Source organism: Saccopteryx leptura, chromosome 2 (genome assembly GCF_036850995.1).
Source record: "Saccopteryx leptura isolate mSacLep1 chromosome 2, mSacLep1_pri_phased_curated, whole genome shotgun sequence".
Classification (NCBI taxonomy): Eukaryota; Metazoa; Chordata; class Mammalia; order Chiroptera; family Emballonuridae; genus Saccopteryx; species Saccopteryx leptura.
In genome coordinates, this window is record NC_089504.1 from 230,784,974 (window position 1) to 230,806,016 (window position 21,043).

General features: G+C 44.6%; 1 protein-coding gene and 2 non-coding genes across 5 annotated transcripts in view; 2 read left to right on the forward strand and 1 right to left on the reverse strand.

Moving 5' to 3' along the window:
- Window positions 1–3,450: 3,450 nt before the first annotated feature.
- The window catches only part of RNF185 (ring finger protein 185), a 192,424-nt gene continuing 174,831 nt past the window's right edge, over window positions 3,451–21,043 (reverse strand). For 2 of the 3 annotated variants that reach the window (XM_066370494.1, XM_066370493.1), the window contains exons 2-7: window positions 18,712–18,935; window positions 15,314–15,332; window positions 13,333–13,445; window positions 11,472–11,526; window positions 6,055–6,172; window positions 3,451–3,769 (exon numbers count right to left, since the gene is read on the reverse strand). In XM_066370494.1, coding sequence (XP_066226591.1) covers window positions 3,672–3,769; window positions 6,055–6,172; window positions 11,472–11,526; window positions 13,333–13,445; window positions 15,314–15,332; window positions 18,712–18,887 — 579 coding nt within the window. In that variant the 5' untranslated portion in view covers window positions 18,888–18,935 and the 3' untranslated portion in view covers window positions 3,451–3,671. Of the gene's footprint in view, window positions 3,770–6,054; window positions 6,173–11,471; window positions 11,527–11,601; window positions 11,638–13,332; window positions 13,446–15,313; window positions 15,333–18,711; window positions 18,936–21,043 lie in introns of all 3 variants that reach the window. The other variant, XM_066370495.1, reaches the window with a different exon arrangement.
- On the forward strand, window positions 8,842–8,916 carry TRNAV-CAC (transfer RNA valine (anticodon CAC)). Its single transcript has one exon. It is a non-coding gene; the product is annotated as a tRNA-Val (tRNA).
- TRNAF-GAA (transfer RNA phenylalanine (anticodon GAA)) lies at window positions 16,745–16,820 on the forward strand. The gene has a single exon. It is a non-coding gene; the product is annotated as a tRNA-Phe (tRNA).

The window sequence follows — 21,043 nt, forward strand, 5'->3', positions numbered from 1 at the left end:
GATAAACTACAAGGGAAAGCAGGGATGGAAGAGGAACCTATGGATGTAATAGACTTAAGAGACATCTAACAGCAATGTATGGATATGATTTGGATCTCAATTAAAATAAACTGCATAAAAAAGTTATGAGACAACTAGGAAAATTTGAACAATGACTGGATGACATTAAGGAATTATTGCTATTTTTAAGGTACATAAAATGAAATGGTATTTTAGTTATTTTAAAAGACTTATTGAGACGTATTTTGAAATAATAGATGACATATAACCAGAATTTGCTTCAAAACAGTCCATGTATAGAGGGGAAGTAGTATGAGGATAGGGATCAAACAGGACTGAACTTAAAATAATGGTTATTGGGGTTGGGCAATTGGTCCATGGAGGCTTTATTGTCCTATTTTACTTGTGTATTTTTTTTCCCACCGAAAACAAAAACCATTCTTTTGTTGGGTTTATGAGTTCCTGGAGTTCCCACTATTGTCTTGGCACTAATTAACTTGATAACTATTAGGTCAAAGTGTAAGAGGGAGAAAAGAGCTCCATTCAGAGGGATGACTTGTAGTTCTGGTGTGTTGGGGAGCCTGAGGCTGGGCCAGGTTTGTAACCTTACCATATTCCATCTCACACTCTGCTAGAGGAAATTCTGCAGAGTAGCATACCACCTGCCCTGTCACAGAACGTGCACAGAGATACTGACAGTGAATAACCTGATTGCCCTCAAGGCTCTGACTGGCCATAAGCTAAGCTTCACTGTGGCAGCCTGCAAGCTTAGGAATTTCATGTACTTCTCAGGACCAGTGCTGCCTGTTAGAGATCATATCTTGGGTAGGACTATGTATGAGGCCAGGCCTCCAGCCTATACTTCTCGTCTCTAATTATCGATGGCTGTTTGAAGACTTTCATCTTCAGTGTGATATTCCCAAGGAGGCACAGGTGCTTCTCAGAGGCCAGACCAGTGTGACTACTACACAACCCATCCCCCTGACCCACGACAAGACAAGAAGTCCACAGCTCACAGTAATGTAAAACCATTTAATTCTAAATCAAATCACTTTCACAACAGTGAAAATCAGTCAAGGTGTGCCACTGTACATGGTGTCATTTTCTGTCTGTAGTGGATCCTGATCCACAAAGGTAGCAGGAATGGGGGTAGAGGCTAAGAACATAGAACACACAAAAATAAAGGAAAACTGCCTTGGCAGGAAGGCAAGGTGGTGAGCCCACAGAAGAGTGGTGGGAACGGGGCTCCCTATCACAGCTGGGCCAGCAGTCCCAAGAAGGCTTTCGTGCCCTAGCTCCTGGCAGAGGATAAGTGGGGACCTATAAGGAACCTGGCTTTGCTAACAGGTTCCTGGGATATCTTTGCCGGCAGAGCTCTCGTGGGCTCACTCCATTTCATTAGAGTTCATATGATTGGTCTTCCTACCCACATCCCTTTTTCAACCTTTCTTCTGGAAATCCATTTCTATTGGACCCATCTGACTGAAGTCCTCTCTCCCACCATTAGGTGGAGCCACTTCACTGAGGGATTCACGCAGTTCTTTCCAGATGAAAAATTCCAGGGGCACCTCCCATTTTGGGGATTTCTAGGTAATAAAAGAAGTATTCTTGTGGGCCTCCAAGATGTTTAAAATCCATCAGGCACACTGTAAAGCTGATGGCTTATTCTTACTTAATGGATTCAGCAAATGAACCACCTATTCAATACTTGTACTTTGTCTTTTAACACTGAACTCTGGCATTGACAGGTACAAAGGAGAGGGTGGGGTCTGTGAAGAGGGGAGGAGGGCTTCCCTCATCTTGGACAAGGTCTTGGTTTCCACATGCTATGCAGAGCCATATCTGGAAAAACACTAGGTGGGTCTTTCTATCATCTGTTGGCTATTGTTGGGGTAAGCTAGAAGCATTGTAGACTAGTGATGTGGCAGAGGCCCCAGAGGAAAATGATCTCCTCCCATTCTTGGGGTCTCTTGGAATAGACTGGATTTCTAGGAAGAGGCCTGAGAGCAGAGCAAGAATCATTCCACCATGTGAACTATCTTCCTGCATGGCACCATACTCCCTCAATCAAATTCAGAGGAAGAAGCTTGTAAAGTTGAAAAACAAACCAAGGGCTTGGGAAGCATGATTTCCACAAAAAGACCACATCATATCACGGTGCTGAGGCTCCCCAGACCCACCACCTGGCTTTAACAAATCATCAAGGGTTGCCTGCTTCCCTGGTTTCTTTTAGCACATATACAAGGTGTTTTCAGGGGTCCTTCAAGCTGTACCAAAATTAGGGTCTTCCCCTTTCCGGAAGCTGCATCTTTTTTAAGGACAATTTGGCTTCTAACAGGATGGTCTTCAACATGCAGCTGGGCTGACTTGACAAAGCCCAGTTTCCTTTGGGCAGGCCGGGAGAAGATGCAAATGGAGCTCCTGTAGCTTTGGGGACAAGGCTGCTTGTGCGTTGTTCCTGCATCAGAGCTCTGAGTCCCACTGGAGTCCCAACTGCAGGTCTTTCCTAATGTGTAGCAGTCAGCCTCAGCTTCAGCAGCAGTCTAGGCTGTGCGCCCTCTGGCAGAGAGGCACCTGTGCACAGTTTTGGGAGGAAAGATGATAGAAAACCTGTGAGTGAAGCCATAGGTCTCCCAGGATAATCTATGCCAGAAAACAAGGAGGTCATTCAAGCCACTCTCCGGGGCCAAAGACACCAAGTATAGCACAGAGCAAATAAAAGATCTTTAGGTCTCCGGTGAATTCATGATGTGACTCCAACTTCAGCTGCTGCACTTTTCTTTTTTTTTTTTTGGGGGGGGGGTAACAGAGACAGAGAGAGGGGCAGACAGACAGACAGGAAGAGAGAGAGAGATGAGAACATCAATTCTTTGTTGTGGCACCTTAGTTGTTAGTTGACTGCCCTCTCAAATGTGTCTTGGGGGGGGGGGGGCGCGCACAGCAGACCGAGAAACGTCTTGCTCAAGCCAGTGACCTTGGGCTCAAGCTGGTGAGCCTTGCTCAAACCAGATGAGCCTGCGCTTAAGCTGGCGACCTTGGGGCTTCAAACCTGGGTCCTCCATGTCCCCACACTCTATTCATGGTGCCACCGCCTGGTCAGGCAATATAGGACAATTTCCTATCTCTGCTGCGGAGGAGGGGGAGAAGGAGGGAGACAAGAGGGAAGAGGAAATAGGACAGAACAGCACTGGGATCTTGAAGAGGAAGCTCTCTGTATGAAGAGCCCCAATGACTTTGGAGGCCACTTACCAAGGGTTATTTAAAGAGATAAAAGAAAGTTTTCATAAGTAACATTTGGTTCATCCCTTTGTTCTTATAATATTAAACTCAGGTAAAATTGTACTGACGGTTTCTCTCTTCCGCCTCTTTCCTGTGCAGTCAGGAACTGCTGAACTGGTTGGAACAGGATTTCATGGTATAACCAATGAGAGACAATGCAATGCCAAGGCCTGAGGTCATAGCAGAGTGTTTATTGCAGTGGCCATATTCCAGGGTTCTCGACAACTGGTCTTGAGTCCCAAAGCTCTGATAGAGAAGCAAGATTCCTTGATGTGTTACTGACCCCACTGATTCCAGGGGCCAGGATTATCCAGGAAGCCAAACATCAAGAGTGGGGGTGGTGTGTCACCAGTCCAGAGGTCCTGCCATGGATGCAGGCTAGGAGCCTAGCATTAGGCAATCAGGAGCCAGAACATGATCACCAGGGCCACAAACAAGAAGAGGCGTGACAGGAACTGCTCATCCACGTACTGGGGCGTTCCAGGGACAGCTGGAGAGATGGGGGAGAAGAGAGGCTGTCAGAACACTGCAGCTGTGCACACTGCCCATTTGGGACAGAAGTCAAGAAGCATCAACCTTCATCTCTTTAGAATAAATCCTGCACACTAAAAAGATTTCCAAACCCCAAGTGATATCAGGCAAAACAAAAACTGAAATTATGAAAACACGTGGAATAATATAACAATGAGGAAAAGTTCTCCAATTTATCCTAAGAGGGTTTGGCTTATAGGTACAAGTAAAACAGGAAACTCTTATAGAGAGAATAATAAAAGAGAAGCTACTGTTTGTTAAGCATCTTCTGTGTGCTGAGTGTTCTGTACACACATTATTGCTTGGTGGGTACTATTCACATTTTTCTGTAAGAAGAAACTGAAGACGATATACAGATGATGTATTATAAAACTGTACACCTGAAACCTATATAATTTTATTAAACAATGTCACCCCAATAAATTCATTAATAAAGGAAGAGACCAGAGCACCGCCTCTTGAGTCATGGATCCTCTAGATTCCAGCACTGTTGAACTGGGAGGGGTCTCAGAGAGCCCAACATGGAGTGCCTTCCTTTTCCAGATGAGAGAGCTAGGGCCCAGACAGGCAAAGTAACCTGTTTCCCTCATCACATAGCAAACTAGGGACAGAAGTGGGCTGAGAACCTGGCTTTCCCCTCTTCTCTACTTTGAGAAAAGCTGCTATATAGAGTTCCCTGTCCTGACTATGGGGAAAGGAGAGTTAAGAGAATCTACACCCCTACAGGCAAGATGTACCAAACATGACAAAACTGTCTGATAGTGGCAGGAGGATAAAGAGATCGAGAGTCCGGCCTGGCTGTGCAACTAACTATGTTTACCTGGGGAAGCCAAGGTGAGCCTTGGACCAGGTTGGAAGGAACCAATTTACCAGGCAGGTTCCTGCTACCTTCATGGGACACTTGCCCTTTGGGGTCTCCTTCCTTTGGGATAGATGAGATAGGGAAGGAGACTCCCAAGATCTTTTGGTACTATATACTATTCCCCAGTTAGGTGCTCTGATGGGATTCATCCAGGCAGGCAGTCAAAAAAGACTTATCAATTGCCTGCTATGTGCCAAGCACCAGGGTGGGGGCAGGGGACAACCAGGATAGCCCTGGAGTGGGTTACTGTCCCTAGAGCATAAGCTCCTGGCCGGGAACTATACACAGGTTCCTACTGTACCTAGCACACATGAGGCTCCAAGGACTGTAAGCAGAGCTCAGCCAACGTCAGTGGCAGCAGCTTCCATGGTAAGGATCCTGGTCTGGGTGTTAGACTGTGATCGAGTACAAGCCAGCCACCTTGCCACCCTGCTCTACACCGAATGTAGCTGGAATTCTCAAGCTGACTAGAGGGAGAAAGGTACCAGCAGGTGGCAGATGTAGGCAGAGTTCCTAAAGGACTGGGATTTGGGACCAGTCCCATGTGTGTCCCGAGGGAAGCTGGACAGAGATGCCAGAGAATAGAGAGGCCCTGACTCCTTTTGGGTCACCTTGTCCCTTCCAGCCCCCAAAGGTCAAAGTGGCAGGTGGTGGTACATGTGCAGGACAGACCAGGCTTTTCCTCAGCTAGGTATGGTTTATATCCTTTCATTTTATGGGCATGGAGTATGTCTTATGAAACACTACTGAGTATTGTCTGATTTGTAAACTGAGCTAATCACACACCTGTCACATAGGCTTTATCATGAGGATCCTGCGTTTGTAAGAGAAAGCACTCTGAATGTGCCTAATACTTGATAAGTATGCATTATCATTAGTGACTACCAGCAATCTAAAGAAGTTTAGCACAGCCCTGGCCTGTTGGCTCAGCAGTAGAGCATCAGCCCAGTATGTGGAAGTCCCAGGTTCAATTTCCGGTCAGGGCACATAGGAGAAGCACCCATCTGCTTCTCCACGCTTCCCCCTCTCCTTTATCTCTCTCTTCCCCTCTCGCAGCCAAGGCTCCATTGGAGCAAAGTTGGCCCAGGTGCTGAGGATGGCTCTGTCGCCTCTGCCTCAGGCACTAGAATGGCTCCAGTTGCAATGGAGCAACAACCCAATGGTCAGAGCATCGCCCCCTGGTGGGCATGCCAGGTGGATCCCAAATGGGTGCATGCGGAAATCTGTCTCTCTGCCTCCCCGCTTCTCACTTCAGAAAAAAATAAGAGTTTAGCACAGTTTGAAAAGGCTGATGATCCATGCAGTAACAATTACCTGTAACTTATATACAGATGGATTCTAAGAAGCCTTCAAGCAGGATTACCAAGGGAACAGGGTCTTACCTGGAGGAGGCCGCCCATCATTTATGTTAAATGCTGTGGCAAATATCCCAAAGGGAAATGCCCCAATTCCAAAAGACACCTGGAAGCCACCATCTCCAAATCCAAATCCTTGAAATCCCTGTAGAAGAAATGCAATTAAAAAGTAGAATAAGCAGGCTTCTCCCGCACCTGTTAAACATATCACCTTATATGTGTCACCCACCTCTCCTCCCAACCCTCTGCTCCTATTTCCAAGGAGGAGATCTTTCCCTCCCATCTAGACCCCAAAACAGATGTATACTGGTGGCCCTTCTTCCCTTCTAGCCTACAAGGAGTGCTGGTAAGGAGATCTGAATGTCAGAAAGAACTGGCTCTGACCCAAAGTAAAATACTCTGCTGAAGCAAGTCAGGGTTCTTAGAGCTCCAGGTTCCTTCACCCGCTAGCTGTTCTCCACAAATTTTTACATGCTTTCTAAAAGCAAAATTAGCAATAACCCTTATGCCCAATTACAAGAGAATGTCAGTATAAGCTACACATTATTGGTAAGAGCAAAAAAGTGGAACCCTAATTAGCTAATAATGGAGATAATGATAAAAACCTTGATATATGCTAAGGACTATTACACTGACTATGCAGCAACATGAAAAACTCTGTCACCAAGTTACCAAATGAAACTGTTTGAACACCATGGTCACAAGTACATGACAATATGTAAGTATGTGGATAAGATATAGATAAGTATTTTCCCTTAAGTTTTTCTATTAATAGTGTTAGAGAATTTAAACAAATCAAAACCCTTTAATTTCTTCTGATCACAAAAGTAATATATGCTTGTTATAAGAAATTCACACATTACAGAATAACTGACAGAAAGTCAGGGGTCTCCTCATTCATCTTCCATATCACTGCCCCTTCCCTCTAAAATCTGCTGTCAGCAGCATGGTGTGTCCCTCGGAGCCTTTTTCCTCCTACACGTTCTATACTGCATCATCTTTCACGTGAAAAACTTAGAGAGGAATCATAATATTGTAAATAAGTAATTCCCATTTTCTAAGTGCTAGCTCTGTGCCAGGTACCATGTTAAGCACTAGGATATATAAGTCACATTTAATTCTTACAATAGCATCACCCACATTTTCCAGATGACCAAACTGGGCTTAGAGAGGTGAAATAATTTGACCAAGGTAGTAACGGGTAGAGTTCAGATCTAAAACTAAGTCAGTATAATCTAAAAACCCATGCTCTTAAAAATTTTTTTTAATTTATTGATTTAAATGAGAAAGTAAGGGGGATAGGTAGGCAGAGAGAGAGAGAAACATTGAGCTGCTCCTGTATGTGCCCTGACCAGTGATCGAACTGGCAACCTTTGTGCTTTGGGACGATGCTCTAACCAACGGAGCTACCTGGCCAGGGTCAAAATCCCATGCTCTTAATTGTGCACATCATACAAAAAAATTCTCTTCTCCCCTGTATCTCTGGGTAGATCTTTAGAATAAATGATTAAAAAATAATAAAAAGAAAAAAAATGATTGGGCCAATTGTTCTCCACAAAGAACTTGCATTTCTTTTCTTTTCTTTTTTTTTTAGATTTTATTTATTCATTTTAGAGAGGGGAGAGAGAGAGAGAGAGAAGGGGGGAGGAGCAGAAAGCATCAACTCCCATATGTGCCTTGACCAGGCAAGCCCAGGGTTTTGAACCGGCAACCTCAGCATTTCCAGGTTGACGCTTTATCCACTGTGCCACCACAGGTCAGGCCTAAGAACTTGCATTTTTAAGTCTTTTACGAGTCACGAAAGTGACTGCTCCCTATCCCATACTAAGCCACCTGGCATATCCAGTTCCAAACTTCTTGCTAGGTGACACAACCTATAAAGCTTAACAGTCTATTTAATAAAAAAATAAACAATATGGAAGGAAAACAACCAGTTTCCATTTCAGTGCAAAAATGCCTCTTATTTAGACCCAGTATGGTTGAGAGCCTGTGGGCTCCTGGGACCAAGGCAGCATTACCCAGAGAGGTGTAACTGTTTTATAAGGAACCGCCACTTCACTCAGTGCAATCCATAGGACTGACCTCTGGCCTCCTTTCTGACAACTCTATACAGTCCCACAAGTTCTCACATTTGGCAGTTTATGTTCCTAGGGCAAAGTAGGCAAAAAGCATCATTACTAGCTGCAGGTGCTTGTAAATACTAGAAGTGTGGAATCAAGGCCAGGGCCTCTGATCCTGGGTTAGGAGCTAATACCCTGTTAGGAACCAGAGCGTGGGAAAGTTAAAGTGCTGCTGCCTGGTAGTCGAAAGCAGGGACTTCACTCAATAGCACCCAGATCTGGATTTCAGCCCCGTGTGTAAGGCTCTGGACAAGTCACTTCACCTACTGTGCTGCAGTTTGTTCTGTTAAATGGGCTGATGTGAAGCTTAAATGAGACTGTGTATATAAAGCCCTTTACATATAGTTTTTTGTATATAATAATCATGCAACAAGTGTTTGCTGCTGTTACCATTGAAGGTAATCTGGAGAAAAGACCTTCAATTTCTACCAAGATCCCTAACTCAATAATCCCACCCCTGGGAATCTTGAGAAAAGGCTGTAATTCAAATAGAAAAAAAAAAGTGCCACCTGACCTATGGTGGTGCAGTGGATAAAGCATCAACCTGGAATGCTGAGGTCTGATTCAAGACCCTGAGCTTGCCAGATCAAGGCACATACAAGAAGCAAGGTGATGCTTCCCATCCCTTGCCCCTCCATTCTTTCTATCTCAAAAAAAATAAAAAGTAAAATCTTTTTTAAAAAAAGTGCCAATGGCCCTAGCTGGTTGGCTCAGTGGTAGAGTGTCGGCCTCACGTGCAGGAGTCCGGGTTCGACTCCCGGCCAGGGCACACAGGAGAAGCACCCATCTGCTTCTCCTCCTCTCCCCTTCTCCTTTTTCTCTGTCTCTCTCTTCCCCTCCTGCAGACAAGGCTCCATTGGAGCAAAGTTGGCCTGGGCACTGAGGATGGCTCTGTGGCCTCTGCCTCAGGCGCTAGAATGGCTCTGGTTGCAACAGAGCGATGCCCCAGATGGGCAGAGCATCGCCCCCTGGTGGGCGTGCCGGGTGGATCCCAGTCGGGTGCATGCAGGAGTCTGTCTGACTGCCTCCCGTTTCTAGCTTCGGAAAAATACAAAAAAAAAAAAAAAAAAAAGTGCCAAGATGATCATTAAAGCATTATTTATAATAGCAAAATCTGGAAGAAACTAAAAAGTCCTTCAATGTGAACACCTAAATTATAATGCATCAATATTCAATGGAATAAATAGAACCTTTTAAAAAAAACAAAGATGACACTACAGAGTCTGACCAGGGAGTGGCGCAATGGATAGAGCGTTGGCCTAGGATGCTGAGGACCCAGGTTTGAAACCCCGAGGTCACTGGCTTGAGCGAGGGCTCAGCTTGAGTATGGGGTTGCCGGCTTGAAGCCCAAGCTTGCTGGCTTGAGCAAGGGGTCACTGGTTTGGCTAGAGCTCCCTGGTCAAGGCACATATGAGAAAGCAATCAATGAATAACTAAGGTGCGGCAAGTATGAGTTGATGCTTCTCATCTCTCTCCCTTCCTGTCTGCCTCTTTCCCTCTCTCTCTCTCTCTCTTTCTCTCTCTCTCTCTCTCTCGCTTACCAAAAAAAAAAAAAAAAAGAGAATACTATACTATAGAGCAGGTGTCCTCAAACTATGGCCTGCGAGCCGCATGCAGCCCCTTGAGGCCATTTATCTGGCCCGCCGCACTTCCGGAAGGGGCACCTCTTTCATTGGTGGTCAGTGAGAGGAGCACTGTATGTGGCGGCCCTCCAACAGTCTGAGGGACAGTGAACTGGCCCCTGTGTAAAAAGTTTGGGGACCCCTGCTATAGAGCATCATAGAAAATAGTGACAGCATAAAAAATATGTATACACATACACACAACATACAGATAAAAAAAGATAAGGAAATAATATACTTGTGGGATTCTGAGATTTTTATGTAAATATTTTGCTTTAAACTTTTTTTAAATGATTCAAGAAAGTAAAAAGATTTTTGACTCATTTTAGAAAGAGAGGAAGGAAGGGAGAGAGAGAGGGAAGCATCTGGTTGTTGTTCCACTTTAGTGGTACATTCACTGGTTGCTTCCCACATGTGCCCGTAACTGGGAATCAAACCCACAAACTTAGAGTTTCGGGACAATGCTTTAACCAACTGAGCCAACCAGCCAGGGCTCCACAAGAAATTTTTTAAAAAGACTAATGTCTCTTGCCTGACCTGTGGTGGCGCAGTGGATAAAGCGTTGACCTGGAAATGCTGCGGTTGCCGGTTTGAAACCCTGGGCTTGCCTGGTCAAGGCACATATGGGAGTTGATGCTTCCAGCTCCTCCCCCCTTCTCTCTCTCTGTCTCTCCTCTCTCTCCCTCTGTCTCTCTCTCTCTCCTCTCTAAAAATGAATAAATAAAAAATTAAATTAAAAGAAGACTAATATCTCATTTAAATGTGCAAAATTTTTGAGCCAGTACTTCTAGTTCTCTTTCTTTTTTTAAAATTTATTTATTTTATTATTTTTTAAAATTGATTTTAATTTATTGTGTTTACATATATTCTAGTGTTGCCCCAAATGCACCCCCCACCCCCATATTCCCCTCAACATCTCCTTTGCCCCCCTCCCCATAGCACCCTCCCTCCTTCCTTTCAGGTTTATCCCATCCTATCATCCCCTTTCCCTCTGTCCTCTTTTCCTCTGGTCCCTATTATTCATTTTAGAGAGAGAGAAGGGGTAGGAGCATCAACTTCCATATGTGCCTTGACTGGGTAAGCCCAGGGTTTTGAACTAGTGACCTCAGCATTCCAGGTCACTCTATCCATTGCACCACCACAGGTCAGGCCAGTACTTCTAAGAATTTACCCTGGTAAAATAATCATGAACCTGCTCAAAAACCTGTGAGTTCATCAGAGTATTTTTAAAATAAAAGGAAAAAAAAAAAAAAAGAAAACAGCTAAATGTCCAACAATGGACTAAATAAACTATGTAAAGTCCATATATTATAGCATCAAACAGTTACATGAAACATGACTGACATGTAAAATCTCAAGATCTATCACTGAAAATTCCCCCCACCTTGAGAATAAAAACTACCTGCGGGCAAGATTTTTTCCATGTTCACTGATACAGCATCAGTGACTAGAATGATGCCTAGTACACAGAAGGTACTTAATACAGAACGAATGAAATATTAAGAGGGTTACAAAACAGGAGCCAAATATTTATTGTATTATTTCTAGATGGTGTGATAAGTGATCTCCCCCCCTTATACTTTCTGTATTTTACAAATTTGCCTTTACTTTTATAATAAAGAAGGAAAACGTACAGGGCCAAGAGAGAAACTTCTAAAGCCATAAGCTCATTTCTAGAAGTTTCTCCTAGAATTTTCCTCACCCCTCTGTTCTCCGGCTCTGGCCTCTGTCCTTGAGGACGGGGAGGGGTCTTCTCTCTGAAACACAAACAGGGGTAAATAGGTCTATTACATAATGCTTTGAGCTGCTCCAGTGAAGTGGGAGTTCCTCACCATGGCCACGTCCATTTTCCATCCCAGCGTGTGAACCTATGGTCAAAATAAACCAAATACTAAGTAACTCTTTGTTCTACCTGCACTCATTTTTTCCTACCTATAGAAAACCAAGAAGAAAAGCAGCTTGTTTATAATATGCTCATCAGACTGCACTCATCCTACTCCTCTCACAGACAGCTTGACCCAGTTTGGTTAAGAATGCCAAGCAGACACCTATCCCTGGATCTGAGTGATATAGGGGTCATGGAAATAAAAATGCCAAATACAAACTAAAACAGAGGGTGGCCTGTCAGCAGAGACGGCTGAGACTCATGGTCTCTCTGATCTGCTCCTATTAACTTCAGCTTTACCTCCCACTACTTTTGGACAAGTATTCTGCACTATTCTTCTTCTTTTTTTTGTATTTTTCTAAAGTGAGAAGTGGGGAGGCAGAGACATACTCCTGCATGTACCTGACCGGGATCCACCTAGCATGCCCACTAGGGAACGATACTCTGCCCATCTGGGCAGTTGCTCCGTTGCAACTAGAGCCATTCTAGCGCCTCAGGTGGAAGCCACAGAGCCATCCTCAGTGCCCAGGCCAACTTTACTCCAATGGAGCCTTAGCTGCAGGAGGGGAAGAGAGAGATAAAGGAAAGGGGAAGGGTGGAGAAGCAGATGGGCACTTCTCCTGTGTTCCCTGGCTGGGAATTGAACCCAGGACATCTACATACCTGGCTGACGCTCTACCACTGAGCCAGCCAGCCAGGGCCTTCTACACTATTCTTTTTTGCCTCTGGGTCCTAGTCTCTTCCATCACTCATCCTACAAATACTGGACTGAGAACTTGTTACCCATCAAGCACAAGGTAGGTTGTTACCAATACTAAGCCTGACAATAGACCCTACTCTTGAGGTGTTCATGGTTTAAAGGGGGCTACAACCAATCACATACTACAGTGTGGAAAGGGACTTCTTTAAGAGAGGTATGAACTAAATGGTGTGGGAGCATGGATGAGAGCAACCAATGTGGGGAACAAGGGCCATTTCAAGGAGAAGGTACCGTTAGGGCTGCTCATTAAAGGTGGGCAGAAGTTTGAGGAGGAAGAGTTGAAGAGAACTGGGGAGAGGAGAAGAGGCTAAGGAAAACAAATACAAAGGCTCATGAATGCGAAAGAGTAAGAACCTTTAAGAGAAGTCCACTGTGTCTGGGCATAGGGTGTGTGGGAGAAGGTAAGAGACACTACTGGGGAGTTCAAGGATGGGGTTTGTGTGTCTGCCACACTACAAAGGGCTCTCAGTATTTGTGTCTGGAGAATGCCAGACCCACCCACACCTCCATTTCCAGGAATCTAAACTCTACAAGCCTCCCAGAATCCTATCTCCTCCTCCCCAATATTATATACATCACTGCTAGAGCACCCCACCTTCCATGTAGCCTCCTGCTGGATACCCTGTTTCCCAGGCTGCTTCTTTAGAGCACTTTGCACACTTGCAATAGTGATATCTTGTGCACCAACCACATTGCCTGCCCCGGGCAGATGCTCGGTGGATATCTATATTATATATAGCTCAGCAAGTGGCAACCTAGTTCCCTTATCCTCCTGGCAGACTCCCATCAGGATCCCAACTGCTTCAGAAGTGAGGGTCTACAAGCACTAAGTAAAGGGTGGGGTGAGTTGGTGCTGAATGGAAGTGAATTCATATCCAAAGGAGAAAAGTAGGTGTGAGAGGTGCCCCAAGGCCTCACCTGGGATCCTGCTGTCCAGTGCTGCCCCTGCCATAGAGTGGGATGACCTTGTCTCGGCTGATCCCAGCTTTGCAAACTGGACACACCTGTCTGTTAGGTCTGGTCTCCAACCACTGCGAGCAGGAGAGAAAAATGCATGAATGGTGTAAGCCCACCACAGAGTGGTCAGTAAGAGCCAGCAGTAGAACAACGTGGACCAGAGGCCTCAAGTTGGAAACACCAGCACCATCAGGAAACACCACAAGGAACCTGACTCTCTGATCCCTGATCCTGCCACTCAATAAATATTTACTAGTGATGAAATAAAAATTACCTTTAAATACCATCATAATTAAACAAGCTTCTTCATACTGAATCTTCTTTAGGGGCTCCCAGCAATATAGCAAGAAAGAACTGTAAACCTGGAGCTATGTCAAGGTATCTGACAGACACAGCCTCAGTTTAGCCTGCAGGTGTGGGTATAATGAACTTTAAATCTCCACCTTCCCTGATATTACTCTGGTAGTCAGATATTTCTTTCTGTGATTTCTATTTTTATAGCATTTCATCAACAACTTTGTATTCTACACATTAGCATCTTGATATAAGCTGATAATTTTCTGGTGATTTATTACGTGTAAAAGGATAGATTTTGCTCATTACCTAAATTTCCTTAGTGGTTTTTTTATGTATTTTCACTAATGTTTGCACTCAACTATTTCTTTTAATATGAAGAACACCAGAATCTGGTTTTGGATTTCCCAGGACCTTTCACTGGTAATACTAAAAATATTTTGTTTATTTAACTTCCTTAAAAACAAGATAAAAATGATGCCTGGCCTGCGGTGGTGCAGTGGATAGAGAGCCAACTTGGAACATGGAGGTCGTTGGTTCGAAACCCTGGGCTTGCCCGGTCAAGGCACATATAACAAGCAAACAATGAACAGCTAGAGTGAGGCAAGTACTTCTTATCCCCCCACCCCTTCTTTATAAAATCAATAAATAACATCTTAAATAAATACATAAAAAGATAAAAACATGTTACTTGTAGGCATTACGTAATTTAATATATATATATTCTCAACATTTACTTTAGAGTATAAATTGCATCTTTAGACCCAATGATATAAAGTTTATTATATAAATGTGAATCTAGAACTTCAGGGCCAAGGAGAAGGCAGTGTTTAGCGATTTTATATCTTATTTCCTCTATCTTATTCAAAAGCCCCAAAATGTGTGTGTATTGCACTCTTCAAAAATTTTAGCAGATATGTTTCGCCAGGTTCCACTAGGACCAGAATGCACTACACCCAAACTTAACATGAACCCCTCTCATTTCCCCCACTTTCTCCCATCCAAATTCTGAGGCTCTATCGGTCTGGAACTTCTGACCTCCCACATTCCTAAGTCACCTACTAGTGTGGGGCTCCACTACCAACAACTGCAGATATGGCCAGCTCACAGAGATTACTCACAACCAGTTGTGATCGCCAGACCCTGCTGTCTCACCAAGCAGATGCCTGGATCTTGGTGAATACTTATTAACTGGTTTTCATAATAAGCTAAAGCTGGGAAAACAGACTGTCTTCCTTTCACAAAAGCTCTCTGTTTTGACTAAAATGTTTTCCCTTTCCTAACATTTTTAAGACTTTCAAGGGTAGGGGGGATTGCTGATATGATAAGAGGTACCTTCTAGAGGCACACTCTCAAAAATAAAAAACTAACATACTATCAAATCCAATACAATTTACAAATGAGGACCTGAGACCCAGAGAGGTAGTGTCTTGTGAAGGCCACAGAGGCCACTGCTAGCAGAGTCAGGACCATCCTGGATACCACACTGACACCTCATTTCATCAAGTGCTTTGTGGGTTGGGGGCAAAGCAAGCAAATGTGCCACAAGCAAGGGAGATTGCAGTTTCTGACAGTAGTCTCCTGAGACTAGGGATGTCTTGTGCAACCATAGCTGATGAAAGACAAAGTAAAATGAAACGCATCTTACCTGATGTAAACATGGCCAACTGTCAGAGTCCCCAGGGCAACCAGTCATCCAGGAGAAGAGAAAAAGGGGGAAAGGGGGGAAAATGCTTTCATTAGCAGAAACACCAAGGCAGGAGCAGAAAAATGGGAAAACAGGATAAAACTGTTGAGCACTGTTACCCCACTGAGGGGCGGGGGGATCAATGGTGCCAGAAATTAGAGAAGATTGGGCTAAAAACACAGGAAAAATGAAGCAATGGTGTCAAAATGCCAATCTCCACCCCTGGAGTCCCACTACTTGTGAAGACCCCCAGGTGCCAGACCATCCCAGACCTAACTTCTCTATAAATCAAACTCTGAGGGGTTTTGGTCTCTAAGGGAATTCAATAAAAGCTAAGGACTCTACAGAAAAATTCATGGGGACATTCTCATGCTCTCATCTATGCATACATGCACACATGTAATATTTTGGACTCAATTTCAATGGGTTCGTAGCCTCCTCAGACTCAAAAGGAATAGGCAGATCTAGACGCAGTTTAACAAAATCTTCAGGCTGTCTTCAGCCTCGAGAGTTCAGCTGGCAGTAAATAGCTTCAAGTTCAGGTTTACTGTTAAAAACATCTAAGTAACAAGAAGGATGGGGCCTGCTGCTTGGCAGAAAGAGCTACCTTCAGCTTAGTGAGCTATATACTACATAGGTTGCTACCCAATCTCTTATTTTCAAATGAGGAAACCAAGCTCAGAAATGTGAAATTACTTATAGCACCAGGACTAAAAAATAAGTTCCTTGACTTATTCTACTGTCCCTTCTATCACCCAGCACTGGGTGCAAGAAATGACATGTACAGAATTGAATGAAAAGTTACTCTAACTCCAGATTTTTAACTTTTCTTTCTCTTCTGATTGATTCATTCAAGTAACAAGTATCAACTGCACACCTACTAAATGCCAGTAGAAAATGTGCACATGGTTTCTGTCCCTCAAATAACCTCTCCTCTATCTGAGTAAAATTTAACTCAGAGGATAATTCCTTTCATGACTCCTTAGCCATGGTTTAGCCTCATAATTCAGATACACTATCTCCCTGGACATAACAGACACCTGACATCTGACTCCAACAATAACCTTACAATGCCATTCCAAACTGAACTGGGGCACCTTAGATCATGGCAGATCTCCACTGGTAATTTCCCTCAAAGACTGTGGGGAAGAAATGGAAGTATCTTCTCCTTGGGGAAAATTAAGGATTTAACAATGATGATGATTACTCCCATTTATAAAGCAATTACTGTGGGCCTGTAGCTGAATAGCTTTGCATTTGTTAATGTTACTGGATAGTGACACTAACCTCTGAGGAAGTGCAACTGTCTCTTACAGATAAGGAAACTGAGGCATAGAGAGGATAAGCAGATTTGACCAAAGACAAACCACTCCGGTTAGAAGCATCTGTTTCGCCCTGGCCGGTTGGCTCAGTGGTAGAGCGTCGGCCTGAAGTGCAGGAGTCCTGGGTTCGATTCCCAGCCAGGGCACACAGGAGAAGCGCCCATCTGCTTCTCCACCCCTCCCCCTCTCCATCTCTCTCTTCCCCTCCCGCAGCCAAGGCTCCATTGGAGCAAAAGTTGGCCCAGGCGCTGGGGATGGCTCTGTGGCCTCTGCCTCAGGCGCTAGAATGGCTCTGGTTGCAGCAGAGCATCGCGCCCTGGTGGGCGTGCTGGGTGGATCCTGGTCGGGCGCATGCAGGAGTCTGTCTGACTGCCTCCCTGTTTCCAACTTCAGAAAAATACAAAAAAACAAACAAACAAAAAACATCTGTTTCATTTTAGAGTATGTGTTCTTTCCATTCATACCCAGACTTAATTCTTAATTTTGCCACCATTTCAAGTGTTGCTTTTATGATACCGCAAACATAAAACTGCAGTATCTCCAAATTCTGGGAGACGGCTGATGACAACAGTTTCTGCACAAAACTTAATGATTAGGGAAAGAGCCTCCAGAACAAAAATCTCTATTCTACTCTATTCACACACCAATTAACTAAACATTTTCACTGTTGGCAACTTAAATTCTCTTAAATATTGCTTAAATAATCCTTTTTCCACACCACTTGCCTGCTCAAAAATATCCAATAGCTCTAGGTCCTACTCAGTCAAACCTGGGTTTGATAATCTGGCCAACCCTCCCTTAAACATTCTAACATTCCTCCGTTCACAGCACCGATCCAGGGTACTATACAGGTATAGAGTAGCCTGAGGGTCTCAGATGAACCTAACAGTGCATATGCTGTCCCCAGAAATTGCTGGCCTTGGAATAGCACACTCTTTGCCTTACCTGGCATTCTCACCCTTATGTTACTCAAAACCAAGAGAAAAAAAATAAGATTGCAAGATTCACCCAGATTCTCAGAGCTAAAAGGGGCTTCTGTAACCATCGAGGGTGGGATGAATGGACACTGACTCTGCCACTTCATTTTCATATACTACGTAAAATATAGTAACAATTGCTATGATCATAGCTAACAAATAATATTTACTATATGCTATGTGCCCTCCTAAGCCTTTCATATATTTCAAGTCGTTTAATGTTCATAAAAAACCCTATAAAATGTGGGGCCCTGGCCAGTTGGCTCAGCGGTAGAGCGTCGGCCTAGCGTGAGGAGGACCCGGGTTCGATTCCCGGCCAGGGCACACAGGAGAAGCGCCCATTTGCTTCTCCGCCCCTCCGCCGCGCTTTCCTCTCTGTCTCTCTCTTCCCCTCCTGCAGCCGAGGCTCCATTGGAGCAAAGATGGCCCGGGCGCTGGGGATGGCTCTGTGGCCTCTGCCTCAGGCGCTAGAGTGGCTCTGGTCGCAACATGGCGACGCCCAGGATGGGCAGAGCATCGCCCCCTGGTGGGCAGAGCATCGCGCCATGGTGGGCATGCCGGGTGGATCCCGGTCGGGCGCATGCGGGAGTCTGTTGACTGTCTCTCCCTGTTTCCAGCTTCAGAAAAATGAAAACAAAAACAAAAAAAAAAACCCTATAAAATGAGACAGAGTTCAAGTACCTTGTCCAAGGTCATCTAGTAGGAAAGTGGCAGAGTCACGATTCATAGTAAGGCAGTTTGGGTCCACAGTCCTTGCTCAGAACCATTGTACATAACTGCCTCTTGGCTAGCACAGCAAGTAGCACGTAGTAAGTACTCACTAAATGGTGAGTGTTATTACTTAGAGATGGAAATATGGAGCTGAGGGTGGGGACAAGATTTGCCCAAGGTCACGCAGCTCATCAGCAGCAGAGCTGAGATGAGAACCTAGGTTGCCTACCTTTGGGCCTTAGCACATCATGACCCAAAATATGTGGAAAACCTTCTCCAAAGCTGTCCAGGACTACAAGCTTTCCAAACTTGGCAGCATGTTCTCTGGGATGGTGGCAGGGGTACTGACCAAAAGAGGTGGCCGCACAGGCTGATGACGGCGTCCTTGGCTGTGTCCAGACAGATGTTGCACTCGAAAGTGCTGTCCTGCCCTCCGCTTTCACCAGCACCGTTGCTGCTGCCGCTGGGTCCCCCTGCACTGGAGTTCTCAGGAGATGCAGAGGCCGAGGGCCCCTTGCTTGCCATTCTTGGCTTTCAGCAAACTCTTGAGTGAAGATTCTCCCCAGGAAAATCCTAAAAAACAGAGAACCCTTGACTGCCCAATCCTGCAGCTCACACTCCTGGCCTCCATGCCAATATCCCCATCTTCTCTCAGCTCCAGATGTTCAGATTATGACTGAATCCCTGAGTAGACCTCCCAGGAGCTGCACAGAATGATAGCCGTGGGCCACTACCCCGAGAGCAATGACTCAGAAACTTCCGACAAACATGGTCCAGGATTTACCATACAAATACACAAACTGCACCAATAGAGAACAGCCTCCAGATGACTCTCTATAGGAACTGGGTCTCACTGTCTTTACATTCTCCCACAATAACTGCCCCAGGTAATAAATAACACACTCAATCAAACTGACCATTAACAGGCTGTCCCCTAACTCTGGACAGACTCTAAATTGAATCTGCTCAGGCCAGAAGGTTGATGATTGGTATATGTCAGAATGTAAAGAAAACTATGTAACCCTGAAAGGTTACAAAGCTGGGCAGAACCAGAAAGGTCATCTGCTCCAGTGTCTTCCACAATGCAATCTTTGCATTCCCCCTTCTGCCAGCTTACTTTGTTTAAACCTATCATTCTTTTAGCCTCAGTACCTCTAAAGAGGAGGCTTATGACACTGCTGAAAATAGAAAAAGCAGTATATTACCATAAGTGAAAAAGAATATAAATATAATACAAGAAAATCTTTTATCTTCATACTAGCTGAAACCATTTGGCACACTCATACCATGCTTTGGGTTAACCTAGTCCAATTACTTAGGAAACTGCAGGTTGAGACCTCTCAGCTAGATGACTAATGTGGATTTGAGACAGACTCATAACACCCAGTTTGTACTCAAACCACTTGTGTATAAGCTGGCCACTAAGTGCTGGGACAAAGAGACTATAGTTCACTACCTCTTCCAAATCAAAGAACCTGTCAGGAATTGAACAAGGAAGATAAGAGCAACACCAAAAGATACTCAGAAATTCTGGGTACAGATTAAGAATCTGTGAAGAACCTGATATGGCCACCTTCACTATCTCAGAAATTTCAAGTAGGAAATTCTAGCTGGCTAGCAGAGAGAACCAGAGGCTTGGAGGCTGGTTCCAGTTGAAAGGTGGTTTTGGGAATCTCCCTATCTGGGCCACAATTTTTTCTCATCTATAAACCGAAGCACTGGATCATGTGGTCTCCTAGGTGCCCCTCTGCAGCTCTGAAACTGTGCCACTGAGGGTCTTTACTCACTCTCCCCAAAGTAGATGGCCCCATTTCAAGTAGATGGACTCACCACTGGAGCACCAGAAGACCACCCTGATTTCAGCTTCCAAAGTACAAGAAGGCAAGGAGCAAAAAACAGTCCTCTCAGAAGCCTTTCTACACACCACCAACTCAGAACTCTGGACTCACGAGTATCCCTCACGATAGCAGTGCAGTGACTTGAGCAGAGAGAGGAAATCAGCTCACCGCCACTTTTTCACTCAGTTACATCATTTTACATAATGTCCCAGAAGGGCAGATAGCTGGCTGACGGCAGCACCAGTGATCTAAGACCTTCCCCGTGACCCAATGTTTCCCCCTCTCTATACACAGGATGGAGCCTGCTTGTGAGGGCTTTTCTTTGTCATTCTAGCTCAACTACCTGACACATGTTTTGTTTTTTAAAAAAATTTTAAATGAAAGATTATGTGTATACAGATGGGGAAAGACAATCATAAAGTTAGGTTCATGGATCAATTTTTTAAAAATTCATTGATTTTAGAGAGACAGAAGAGGAAGGAAGAGAAAGAGAGAGAGATAGAGAGAGAGAGAGAGAGAAGGAGAGAAAGAGAGGCTTTTCATTTGTTGTTCTACTTGGCTGTGCCTTCATTGACTGCTTCCTGTATGTGCCCTAACCAGAGACTGAACCTGCAACCTTGGTATTTCGGGATGATACTCTAACCAACTGACCTAACCATCCAGGGCCATGGATCAATCTTTTTTTTAAAAATTATTTTTATTTATTCATTTTAGAGAAGAGAGAGAGAGAGAGAGAGAAGAGAGAGAGAAGGGGGGAGGAGCAGTAAGCATCAACTCCTATACATGCCTTGACCAGGCAAGTCCAGGGTTTTGAACTGGCAACCTCAGGTTTTGTTTTGTTTT